Source organism: Heloderma suspectum, chromosome 2, assembly GCF_057233095.1.
Source record: "Heloderma suspectum isolate Gila_16-S chromosome 2, 16-S_ref, whole genome shotgun sequence".
Lineage (NCBI taxonomy): Eukaryota > Metazoa > Chordata > Lepidosauria > Squamata > Helodermatidae > Heloderma > Heloderma suspectum.
In genome coordinates, this window is record NC_139459.1 from 139,506,398 (window position 1) to 139,519,255 (window position 12,858).

Here is a 12,858-nt window from a genome sequence, read left to right on the forward strand (position 1 = left end):
CGTGGGGTGGCGGGGGGGGGGGGAGGCAGTCCACAAAACCGGTCCCTGGTGCCAAAAAGGTTGGGGACCGCTGGTCTATAGGGACAGCTAATTTTGCTGCGTCTCTGCAATACAGGCGTGGTCACAGGAAAAAGAAAAGGATTGTCCCAAACAACTACTTCTGGGAAAGGGGTGGCTCCTTTAAACATATTGGAGTTTTGTGGTACCGCTAAGAATAGACTAATAAATAATCGACTTGACGCAGCCCTTTAAAAAAAGGCTATAAGCCAGCCTTTTTTTTTGGCGTAAAGAGTGATCCCAGTTCGGGGTGGGAGCATGCCTCAACGGCTAGACCCCTTGCCCGTCGGCCACAAGGCACTGAAAGCAGATTCGCGAGCGCCGAAAATGAAAGCCACCGAATGGGCGGGGCCAGCAGGGAGGAAAAAGATTTTCCGCGAAGGGCCGGAGCGTTATTCGCGTCTCCGCCCCTGGGCAGATCTTATTAGCCTTGTGCGGCTCCTTTCCACGTCTGTCTAGAGAGTGACTGGCGGCGTGGCCAACCAGAGATGTCAGAAGTGTCGCCGCCTGGCAAGGCGAGGTCCGCGGTGTGACCCGCCCGCGGCTGTGCATGTCCGAGGGAGGGGGCCGGCCAGGCGCTCCCCGCGCCCGGTGTGAGGGGCGGGATGTGGTTGCCGCGCCCGCGGGGCTGTTTCGCCACCGCTGCGCTCTTTCCCGCCAGTCGTGCCGCCGCCGCCATGGCCCAGCTCCGCGCCTCTCCCTCGTCCGCCGCGGCCTTCGACTATCTCGTGCTGGGGGGTGGCTCGGGCGGGCTGGCCAGTGCTCGGCGCGCCGCGGAGCTGGGAGCGCGGGCCGCCGTCGTCGAAAGAGGGCGGCTCGGGGGCACCTGCGTGAGTCGGGGCGGGGGGGCGGTGCGCGTGGACTTGCCTCTGTGTGGCTGCAGCCCTCTGCGCGCCTACCTGGGAGCAAGTCCTGCTGCTTGCTTGGCTTCATTCAGAGCGGTATGGCCCCGTGCCAGCCTGTTGCAGCAGAAACAACGTAGTTTTGACGTGGACTTGACGCCTCTCTTTGATGCTAGTCTCGCCACCAGGTGCAAAAGGAGGGCCGAATAATAATTGGAAGAACAATAATTTGGCTTTTATTGACTTCTTTCTGACACGAGGCACTAACATGATCAGTATGATCAACGGTTTCCTTCTGACATCCCCTTTCTTGCCTGCCCCTTCCGGGCGCTGCAACTCGGAAGAAGGGGAAATGGCATATGTACCTAAGAGGGGTGTGGGAGCGCATTGTGCGTCTCTGTAGATGCAGCCCTTTATGTAGAAATTATGGCTTAAATTTCAGGAAATGCTGTGCTCTCCTCTCTAATGCAGCAGCGCTAGTAGCGTTCATTTCAAATAACTCAAGGAAGAGAAATAAAATATCTTTAAGGGGGCAATCCCATGCATGAGTAGACAGAAAAAAAGTCTTCCAACTCCCAGCATTCCTCGGGCAGCATGGGGAAAAATAGAATGTGGCTGGCTGGGGAATGGTGGGAGTTGTAGGACTTTTTCTGCCTAAACATGCATGGGATTGTACCCTAAATCTTGCATCTGCTGAAAGCTTCTCTCTTGGGCTTGCACTGATACCTTGTAAAGATTCTCTTCAAAGTGAAAGAAAGGGGCAGGAGACATCAACCAAAAAACAACCCCATTATTTCAAAATACCATTACAAGGTCCTTAATGCACATTTTAACCACATCTAAATTTCTATTTAGTACATTTTATTTCCTGCTCTTTAAAAAACTCAGGAGAGGTAGGACTCTGAGCAGTCTGCCATCTAGGTGCTAACCAGCCTGACATCTGATTAGCTCAATAATGTTTTTGTTGTTGTTCAGTCGTGTCCGACTCTTCGTGACCCCATGGACCATAGCACGCCAGGCCTTCCTGTCCTGCACTCTCTCCCGGAGCGTGCTCAAGTTCATATTCATTGCATCAGTGATGCTATCTAGCCATCTCATCCTCTGTCGTCCCCTTCTCCTTTTGCCTTCAGTCTTTCCCAGCATCAGGGTCTTTTCCAGAGAGTTTTCGAATTAGGTGGCCAAAATATTTGAGCTTCAGCTTCATTATCTGTCCTTCCAATGAGCACTCAGGGTTGATTTCCTTTAGGATGGACTGATTTGACCTCCTTGCAGTCCAGGGGACTCGTAAGAGTCTTCTCCAGCACCACAGTTCGAAAGCATCAATTCTTCGGCGCTCAGCCTTCCTTATAGTCCAGCTCTCACAGCCATACATTACTACTGGGAAAACCATAGCTTTGATTAGACGGACCTTTGTCGGCAAGGTGATGTCTCTGCTTCTTACTATGCTGTCTAGGTTTGCCATAGCTTTCCTCCCAAGGAGCAAGCGTCTTTTAATTTCATGGCTACAGTCACCGTCTGCGGTGATCTTGGAGCCCAAGAAAGTAAAATCTGCCACTGCTGCCATTTCTTCCCCTTCTATATGCCAGGAAGTGATGGGGCCAGATGCCATGATCTTCGTTTTTTTAATGTTGGAGTTTCAAACCAGCTTTTGCACTCTCCGCTTTCACCCTCAACAAGAGGCTCTTCAGATCCTCTTCGCTTTCTGCCATTCGGGTGGTATCGTCTGCATATCGGAGGTTGTTGATAATTCTCCCAGCAATCTTAATTCCGACCTGTGATTCATCCAACCCGGCGTTTCTCATGATGTACTCTGCATATAAGTTAAATAAGCAGGGTGACAATATGTAGCCTTGTCGTACTCCTTTCCCAATTTTGAACCACTCGGTTGTTCCATGTCTGGTTCTTACTGTTGCTTCTTGACCCTCGTACAGGTTTCTCAGGAGACAGGTAAGGTGGTCTGGTACTCCCATCACTTTAAGAATTTGCCACAGTTTGTTGTGATCCACACAATCAAAGGCTTTAGCGTAGTCAATGAAGCAGAAATAGACGTTTTTCTGGAATTCTCTTGCTTTCTCCATGATCCAGTGAAAGTTGGCGATTTGATCTCTAGTTCCTCTGCCTCTTCGAAACTCAGCTTGTACTTCCGGTAGTTCTCGGTTCGCATACTGCTGAAGCCTAGCTTGTAGGATTTTGAGCATCACCTTGCTGGCCTGTGAAATGAGCGCAATGGTGCGGTAGTTTGAACACTCTTTGGCGTTGCCCTTCTTTGGAATTGGAATGTAAACTGACCTTTTCCAGTCTTGCGGCCATTGTTGAGTGTTCCAAATTTGTTGGCATATTGAATGCAGCACTTTAACAGCATCATCTTTTAGGATTTTAAAGAGCTCAGCTGGAATACTGTCATCTCCACTAGCTTTGTTGTTAGTAATGCTTCCTAAGGCCCACTTGACTTCACTCTCGAGGATGTCCGGCTCAAGTTCAGTGACCGCACTATCATGGCTATCAGGGACATTCAGATCTTTCCTGTATAGTTCTTCTGTGTATTCTTTCCACCTCTTCTTAATCTCATCTGCTTCTGTTAGGTCCCTGCCTTCTTTGTCCTTTATCATGCCTGTCTTTGCACAAAACGTTCCCTTGAGATCTCCAGTTTTCTTGAAGAGATCTCTAGTCTTTCTCATTCTGTTGTTTTCCTCAATTTCTTTGCATTGTTCATTTAAGAAGGCCTTCTTGTCTCTCCTTGCTATTCTCTGGAAATCTGGAGTTTGATATTTCTTCCCCTTTCTCCCTTGCTTTTCGCTTCCCTTCTTTCCTCAGCTACTTGTAAAGCCTCATCAGACAGCCACTTGGCTTTCTTGCATTTCTTTTTCTTTGGGATGGATTTCGTTGCTGCCTCCTGAACAGTGTTACGGACCTCCGTCCATAGTTCCTCAGGCACTCTGTCTATCAGGTCTAATCCCTGAAATCTATTCCTCACCTCCATTGTATATTCATAAGGGATATGATTTAGGTCATACCTGAATGGTTTAGTGGTTTTCCCTACGTTCTTCAATTTAAGCTGAAATTTTGCAACAAGAAGCTCATGATCTGAGCCACAGTCAGCTCCAGGTCTTGTTTTGACTGACTGTATAGAGCTTCTCCATCTTTGACTGCAAAGGACATAATCAATCTGATTTCGATATTGACCATCTGGTGATGTCCATGTGTAGAGTCGCCTCTTGTGCTGTTGGAAAAGAGTGTTTGCTACGATCAGCGTGTTCTCCTGGCAAAACTCTATTAGCTTTTGTCCTCCTTCATTTTGTGCACCAAGGCCATGCCTGCCTGTTATCCCAGTGATTTCTTGACTTCCTACTTTAGCATTCCAATCCCCTATGATGAAGAGAACATCTTTTTTTGGTGTTAGTTCTAGAAGGTGTTGTAGGTCTTCATAGAACCGATCAACCTCAGCTTCTTCGGCCTCAGTGGTTGGGGCATAGACTTGAATTACTGTGATGTTGAATGGTTTGCCTTGGATTCGTACTGAGATCATTCTATCGTTTTTAAGATTGTACCCCAGTACTGCTTTTCCCACCCTTTTGTTGACTATGAGTGCTACTTCATTTCTTCTTAGGGATTCTTGCCCACAATAGTAGATATGATGGTCGCCTGAATTAAATTCGCCCATGCCTGTCCATTTTAGTTCGCTGATTCCCAAGATGTCGATGTTCAATCTTGCCATCTCATGTTTGACCACCTCCTGCTTACCTTGATTCATTGATCTGACATTCCAGGTTCCTAAACAATATTGTTCTTTACAGCATCGGATGTTCTTTTCACCACCAGACACATCCACAGCTGAGTGTCCTTTTGGCTTTGGCCCAGCTGCTTCACTCTTTCTGGCGCTGCTTGGAAATACCCTCTGCTCTTCCCCAGTAGTATATTGGACACCTTCCGACCTGAGGGGCTCATCTTCCGGCGTCATCTCTTTTAGCCTTGTGATACGTTCCATGGGGTTTTCTTGGCAGGAATACTGGAACGGGTTGTCATTTCCTTCTCCAGTGGACCACATTTTGTCAGAACTCTCCACCATGACCTGTCCGTCTTGGGTGGCCCTGCACGGCATAGCTTCTGGCTTCGCTGAGTTACGCAAGCCCCTTCGCCACAGCAAGGCAGCGATCCATGCAGTAATCCACCTTTATGGAAGCCAGCTTCCAATATCCCATCATGACAAAAAACAGTACCTGGAATGAGGCTATGCAGATCAGGGCTGGCTTGGTTCTTGAAGATGCCAGTCACCAAAACCAGGAAAGAGGTTTGGACACAATCCCAATGGTGTCCTCAGGTTCACCTCTTTATATCAGTGGAAAGCTGCCATTTATTTCTGTGGGGAAAATTAAAATGATGCATTTCAGCACTAGTGCGGTGACAACATTTGCCTTCTGTCCTTGTTACTGGTCATCCAGGTGTTTGCAGAGATATTGCAGTGAGTCTTGGTGAGTAGTGCACAGAGATACAGTGTCCAATCAAATAAGCTTTTAATCTGTGTATGTTTTGTAAGTACTTGATTATCTTAGAAGTGCTGGCATTTGACACAGTTTATTCTTTTTATAGGTGAATGTTGGATGTGTACCTAAAAAGGTAAAAAACAACAACAACAACATCCCCAAGCTTTTTAACATGCTACATGTGATGCTATGAATCTGTCTTTTAAAAAATGTGTTGTTATCACTCCAGGAAGTGAAAACTGAGTGTGTAGTAATAGCTAGAAATCTACTAAAATCTACTCTTCAGTTTGTGTGTCTGTCCCTGAATTGGTATATAAAACAAACACTTAAAAAAGAGTATTACCGTTTAATGTTGCCTTTGCAGATAAGTACAAGAAAATCACCAGACCCCCTCCCCCCCCAAGTGCCTGCATGTTTGCTTACCTAGAACTTTGTGTCACGGCCAGGGCACTTCAACAGTGTGGCCTGGCATGCTTCTTGCCCAGAAGGGATTGTTACTGTTGCTCCTTCTGGGTGGCTAATTTCAAGACTGTTCTAACTTGAACTTTTCTGTGGGGCTGAGAAGTCACACTGCAGTGTGTGGAACAAGTGTTCTTTATTGTTAGAAAGAAAACATTGAGTTGTAGCCAGTGGTGTCATTCTGCTAGGGCAAAGTTTCTACTGCTTGCAGAAACCTTGTTTTTATCCTTGTGCATGTGTCAAATCCAATATTTTGGTTTTGCTTGTGCAATGTGTTACACAACCTATTCTGCAAATAACTGCAGAAGGCATTGCACAACTCATTATGACTTCATTAGACTAGGTGTTGCTTGTACTAGTTCTGCTAGTTCTGATAGCAGTTGTGTGCCCACTTGTTGAACAGTACCAACTTTTGCCGTTTTCCCACTAGCGTAACGCTGGATATAACCCAGAACTAGCACCACTAGCACAAGCAGCACTTGGACTAATGAAGTTGTAATGAATTGTGCAACGCCTTGTACAACAGCTTTCACAGATAGAACGAAAGTATTGGATTTGATACTTGTGTAGGGATAAAAGCAGGGTTTCCGCAAGCAGTAGAAGGTTTGCACTAATGGAATGACACCATTGGATACAATAACACATTATTTCTTAAATTTATCCCTCACCTTTTCCATTAACAAGCCTGAAGTGTCTAATGCACTCAAAATAGTATAACACAATTATACCGGATTGATTTAAAATGCTAAGAATAAAGATAAAAATCTTAGGATGACAGATCATAATAATTTAATAGAAAATTAAGGGCTGTTGCTGACAATTGATGATCCTCCTGAATGGCTACAGCAGGGATAGCAAACAGAATCTGGCCAGGGCCCATCCCTCTCTGGGAGTTGTTATCCTATGTGCCAGGTGGGATGGTCAAGGAAAGACTGTCCTGAGCCCCTCTTTTTGCTGTTGGTTGAAGATAAACTGTGCTTGTTAGCAGAGGATCTGACTTGCACAAAGACTGGGGGGAGGAGGAAAAAAGTTGGTGTAGTCAAGGTGAATGAGAACAGTCACCGTAGCAGAACCTGATGTGACTTGCTGTTTCCTTTAAAGGGGAGTTGAGGTCCTCCCAGCACCACTCATACCAGAAGTGGCTTGAAACAGTACAAGAGAAAAATGCAGTGGATGCCATGTTCAAAAGGCCTCCAGGTGCTTCCTATTGCTTAGCTCTTGCCTTTAAGGCACAAAACAGCATCTTAGTACCGGTTGAGTTTAATATACATGGAAGCACACATGGTGTGGCCTATCAGGGGTGATTTTTACTATCTTCTGGGGAATATAAAAACGAGGAGCTTGTGAAGCATTAGGCAGGCCATGGTATATGGTTGATGGGTTGCACTTAGCTTGGGTGAGTCACAGGTTGCATGGGTCTGATCTGCCCAAACCACTGTCCCCAAGTAGGATCCTCGTGCATTGCACCCCTTTCCCCATACGGCAAGTTTGCCCTCTTTGTACTGCAGGACAGAGTGCTTAATTTTTCAGTTATTTTTACATTAAATCCTGGATATCTCCCACACAAACAGGTGATGTGGAATACTGCTGTCCATTTTGAATTCATCCATGATCATGTGGATTATGGCTTTGAAGTAGCTGATGTGAAGTTTAAATGGCGGTAAGTGAGGTTAAAATCTGGAACACCTCCAGTGTAAATAAGCAAGCATCATCTATCTGTTAATAACAGTCTAAGCACTCGTGATGGAAGTTACAATGCCAGTGAGAGAACACTTCGTTTAAACCCTAATTGCCCTTTTTTTGGTTGTATATATGACGCCTTGAGGACTACACAGTTTGGTGTATTGAGACTATTGTTAATATTTGAATAGAACTTCACTTTGACATTGAGAGTCTTTCCAAAGCTCAGTCTGTGTTTACAGCTTCATTCTTCTTACAGGGAACCATCTTTGGTTACAGAGTCATCTGATTATTGTGGGGCTGACAATGACCTGGCTCGCACATCATGGTGGGAATTCCGGGGTTGTTTAACCCAGAAATGGCCAGGGATAAGCAGAGCACATAAGTCATTCCCACTTTTAATTAACAACCCAGGAACATCCTGTTCCTGGGCTGTTCTGTGATGCGTGAACCTGGAAACTCTTGGTTATTTATGGATTAAACAAAACAAAGTAAATTAAAAGTGGAAGTGGCATATATGCGACTTGCACACTCCGCTCATCCCCACAATTCCTGGGTTAAACTGTCCAGGAATTGCCTCTGTGATGTGCAAACTAGTTCATTAAGAAAAATATATTAGTTTAAAAGCTGGTTAAGTGGTGATGATGGCTAAATGTATACAGTCAGGCCGAGAAATATTGGAACAAGGATAACTGTTTTGGCAGTTGGCCTCTGTACACCACCACATTGAAGTTGAAAGGAAACACCCAGATGGGAGCAAAGTCAGGACTTTCAGCTGTAATTCAAGGGGTTTGACAAAAGTGCGGCACTAACCATTCAGGAAGTACATCCAGTGGCATACCCCCCCCCCCCATCGTTGGTGGCTCATAAGTAATGGAACGAATGGCTGACAAGTAGCTGCATGGCCAGGTGTGGCGTGTTTCCTGGGTACCCCATGACTGAGCAAGCAGATAAAAGGCCTGGAGGTGGTTCTGAGTGTTACATTTGCATTTGGTAGCTGTTCACTGGAACTCCCCACATGAGGTCCAAAGAGGTGTCCATGCGAGTGAAGGAGGCCATCATTAGGCTGAGGAAACAAAATAAACCCATCAGAGAGATAGCAAAAACAGTGGGAGTGGCCAACACAACAGTTTGGAACATCCTGAAAAAGAAGGAAATAACTGGCAAGCTCAGCAACAGCAAAAGGCCTGGAAGACCACGGAAGACAACTAAAGTGGATGACCGCAGAATTCTGCTCATGGTGAAGAGAAACCCTTTCACAACCCCTAGCCAGGTCAAGAACACTCTTGAGGAGGTAGGTATGTCATTGTCAACATCTACAGTCAAGAGACGGCTTTATGAATGTAAATACAGAGGCTTCACAACAAGGTGCAAACCACTGGTAACGCTCAAGAACAGACAGGCCAGATTAGCCTTTGCCAGCAAACACCTAAAAAAGCCTGCCCAGTTCTGGAATAAGATTCTTTGGACTGATGAAACCAAGATTAACTTGTACCAGAATGATGGGAAGAGAAAAGTATGGAGAAGGAAAGGAACAGCTCATGATCCGAAGCATACCACATCATCTGTCAAACATGGTGGAGGCTGTGTTATGGCATGGGCATGTATGGCTGCCAATGGAGCCAGGTCACTGGTGCTTATTGATGACCTGACTGGTGATAAAAGCAGCAGGATGAATTCTGAAGTGTATAGGGCTATATTTTCTGCTCAGATTCCACCGAATGGTGCCAAACTGATAGGATGCCGCTTCATATTGCAGATGGATACTGACCCAAAACATACAGCAAAAGCTACCCTAGAGTTTCTGAAGGCAAAGAAGTGGGATGTTCTTCAATGGCCAAGTCAGTCACCTGATCTCAACCCACTAGAGCATGCTTTTCACTTACTGAAGACAAGACTGAAGGCAGAAAGACCCACAAACAAGCAGCAGCTGAAGGCAGCTGCAGTAAAAGCCTGGCAAAGCATCTCGAGGGAGGAAACTCAGCATTTGGTCATGTCCATGGGTTCCAGAGTTCAAACAGTCATTGACTGCAAAGGATTTTCATCCAGGTATTAAAGGCGATCCTTCAGTTTGAAATGATCTTGGTTTGTTCCATTACTTATGAGCCACCACCAATGGGTGCGTGTGTATGCCCCTGACTGTCCTTCCTGAATGTTTAGTGCCCCACTTTTGTCAAACCCCTTGAATTACAGCTGAAAGTGCTGACTTCGCTCCCATCTGGTTGTGTTTCCTTTCAACTTCAATGTGGTGGTGTACAGAGGCCAACTGCCAAAACAGTTATCCTTGCTCCAATATTTCTGGCCCTGACTATATGTGACAACAGTGTTTGCTTTGATACAGGTATTTCCGGCAGTGTGCACTCAAAAGTGTGGCATTCATAGATACACAGTGTACAGGCTCCAGGGACTCATAGTCCAGTTGGGGTACCACAGTGTATAGAGATATGCATCTGCCACTTGTGCTGTAGTTTTTGCCGTAGGACCACATCATGTGAAAAAGCCCCAACTACTACATTTTGGATGGCACACATATCTTTAAATGGCCAGATTTCTGTGCCATCAATACAGAAGTAGGACCTTGATCCTTTCCTCTCACTCCTTCTATGTTTACTGCTCAGAAACCCAGCCATTTAAATACAAGATTAGGGGCCTGCTTAGCTGGAGATTTTAGGCACCATTAAGAGTGGCCAAATGCAGGAAAGACAAATCTGATGAATGGGGTATAATCCAGTGGGAAGTTCTTAGAGACTTGTCCCACTGAAATTAACAGGAGATATGCAAGACTTACCTTGTGCTATCACAGCAGCAGAGCCAGTGGTAAAAAGAGGCCTCTACAGCTAAAGAGCTAGTTTTTAGTCAGTAGATAAAAACACATGAATTTACTGCTTGTACCCAGCTTTGAGATTATTTTATAATGAAGAGCAGGAAAGAAATTTCTTAAACAGAATAAGTAAATACATGGAGAGAGCAATCCTCTGGCCGATAGACAGTGTTTAGCGGGCCATGGGATATGTTCATTTCCAGGAGCCAACCTCAGAGCCCACGCTGTGAGGTCGGTTCCCGGAAAACTAACCTCCCCTCTCTGCGCTGCCTCTGAGGCAGCGCGGAGAAGCTCTGTGCTCAGAAGAGGAGCGCGGAACGACTGAAAAGGGGCAGGGCTGGGGGTCGTTCCGGGGCGGGGAGAGCGGAGCTGCATGTATGACACATCCAGTGTGTCGTACGGCAGCTTCCGGTCGGCCCCCCTGCTGCTAGACAGCCGAAAACGGCTGCCTAGTGAAAAAAAAGCAAGGCAGGAGAGGCGCAGAGGGAATGATCCCCCCGTGTCCCTCCTGCCCTGCTTTGGATAGGCGGTTGCCTCCAAGGTTGGAGGCGACCGCCTATCTAGTTAGGATTGCGCCCTTAAACACTGAGTTTTCTGATTTGTTCCTGACTTTTATAAACTGTTCAGTGAACATAATGTACCTACACCTTGTTTGTTATTGTACATCTGATATGATATTCTAAACTATTCTGGAAATCTATTTGAAGGGCAGGATATAAATTCCCATAATAAATAATAAAGTAAATAATGGATTAGTCCCAGGATCTGCCTTCCATGAGAGGAAGGGTTCTACTTGCAGAAGGTTCCCCAGCCGATTTTTGAGGATCCCCCCCCCCACAGCACTACAACTTACTCCATTCAGCAGGGTCTCCTGACTCCCTGTGTAGCATTTTCAGGGGGCTGAAGGGGCTGCCGTGGGAAGGACAGTCCCCTTCTGCCAGTGCAGTTGATCCAGCATAAATCTGGATCCAACTCAATGAGTAGGGATATAACGGGAGGCACTAGTTTTGCACTGTGGTCTTACTAATACAAGAGAAAGCGAAAGAGATAACTTTATGACATAAAACTCATTTTATTACAGAGTAATTAAAGAAAAGCGTGATGCATATGTGAAGCGACTGAATGAGATATATCAAAATAATTTGAACAAGGTTTGTAAACTATCCTGTTCTGCACCTCACTGAATTTTAAACTCTTTCCTTCTGCTGTAAATTTGGTAAATTTCACAATTGGCTCAAAATTTCACCCATGGATTGTCAGACATGAGCAGGAGTGAGCGAGCACGCAGCCTCCAGCGCACTCATCACTTCTGCTTTCAGTGAACAGCCTAAGAGTGCCCCGTTCGTAGGTTGTTATCATGACATTCAAACCCAGGCACTTTGGGTCATCGGTCCCCAGTGCAGTGTGCACAGACTCCAAGACACCCACAGGGACTTCCAGCGGTGCCCACAAAGCTCTCCAGTCCCTGTCCTCGTCCTGTTCCTGAACATGCCACTGATAAGCTGTTCAGTGGGCAGGAAGAGAAAGAAAGACTTGCTTCCTGGACACGCCCAATCTTCTGCTCACACAGACCTTTCCCCTTTGATCTCTCCCCACCCCAAGGTTCTAGCCTTTCTATTTCTCTCCTTCCCCCGGCCCTGCTTCCCCCCCCACCTCTTTACCCTGCTGTTTCTCCCACTCCTAGCTTCTGGCCTTGTTCTTTCTCTCGCTACTTAACCCTCCCTCCTAGTCCCTAGCCTTGCTCTTTCTCTCCCTCTCATCCCTCTCGCTGTTTCTTCCTCCTCCCAGCCTTATTCTTTTTCTCTCTTTCCTAATCCCTTCTATCATTCCGCATGTGCTTGCACACGCACAGAGCATCTTCCCATATGGGGGCTCTGATGGCAGAAGAGGAGGTAGAAGTGCCAGGTAGGGAATGGAGTGGCTAAGTCTGAGATTGAGGTAGGGAAAAGCTTTTCTTTCCTTTTGGGATGGAGGCGTTTTCCTTCGTTTGGGGCTGGGGAAAGGTGTGTGTGTGTATAGGATGAGCAGAGCAATCCTATGTTGGCCAACTTCCAGGTAAGCATGCTTAGGCTTGCAACCTTAAATGGGTATTTTGTTGTGGGGCCAAATATTTGGATTGGCTTTGGAGTTCAGGCCCTTTTGGCTTGTATTCAGTCTCTTGAGTGAATTACTTCCTTTTGACTAGCCAGGCCCCCATAGCAGCTGTTATGTGACTAGCCACATCCTCCATGGGAGCCATTTTGTAGTGGTGCCCACAGCAGTTTCTCAAATTCCCAAATGTGCACATGGATCCAAAAAAGCTGAGAACATCTGCTCTGGGTTGTTTAGGGGTTAAACAACCCAAAGTTAATCCATTGTTTGTTATTGGGTTAACTCTGGGTTATTTAACCCCTAAACAAGCCAGAGTTTCCGGGTTCAGATGTCATGATAACAACCTGAAAATGGGGTGATTGTAAGTTGTTAATTGAAAGCAGAAGTGCCAAGCATGCCAGAGGCACCTCGCTCGCTCCTGCTAGAT

The 12,858-nt window shown here is 46.2% G+C and overlaps 1 protein-coding gene across 4 annotated transcripts in view; it reads left to right on the forward strand.

Annotated features, from left to right (window-relative positions):
• The first annotated feature begins 506 nt into the window (after positions 1-506).
• The window catches only part of GSR (glutathione-disulfide reductase), a 41,427-nt gene continuing 29,075 nt past the window's right edge, over positions 507-12,858 (forward strand). Inside the window, exons 1-5 of one of the 4 annotated variants that reach the window (XM_084835027.1) lie at positions 507-577; positions 5,339-5,368; positions 5,487-5,513; positions 7,411-7,499; positions 11,422-11,491. In XM_084835027.1, coding sequence (XP_084691153.1) covers positions 7,414-7,499; positions 11,422-11,491 — 156 coding nt within the window. In that variant the 5' untranslated portion in view covers positions 507-577; positions 5,339-5,368; positions 5,487-5,513; positions 7,411-7,413. The other 3 variants (XM_084835026.1, XM_084835025.1, XM_084835024.1) reach the window with 3 other exon arrangements.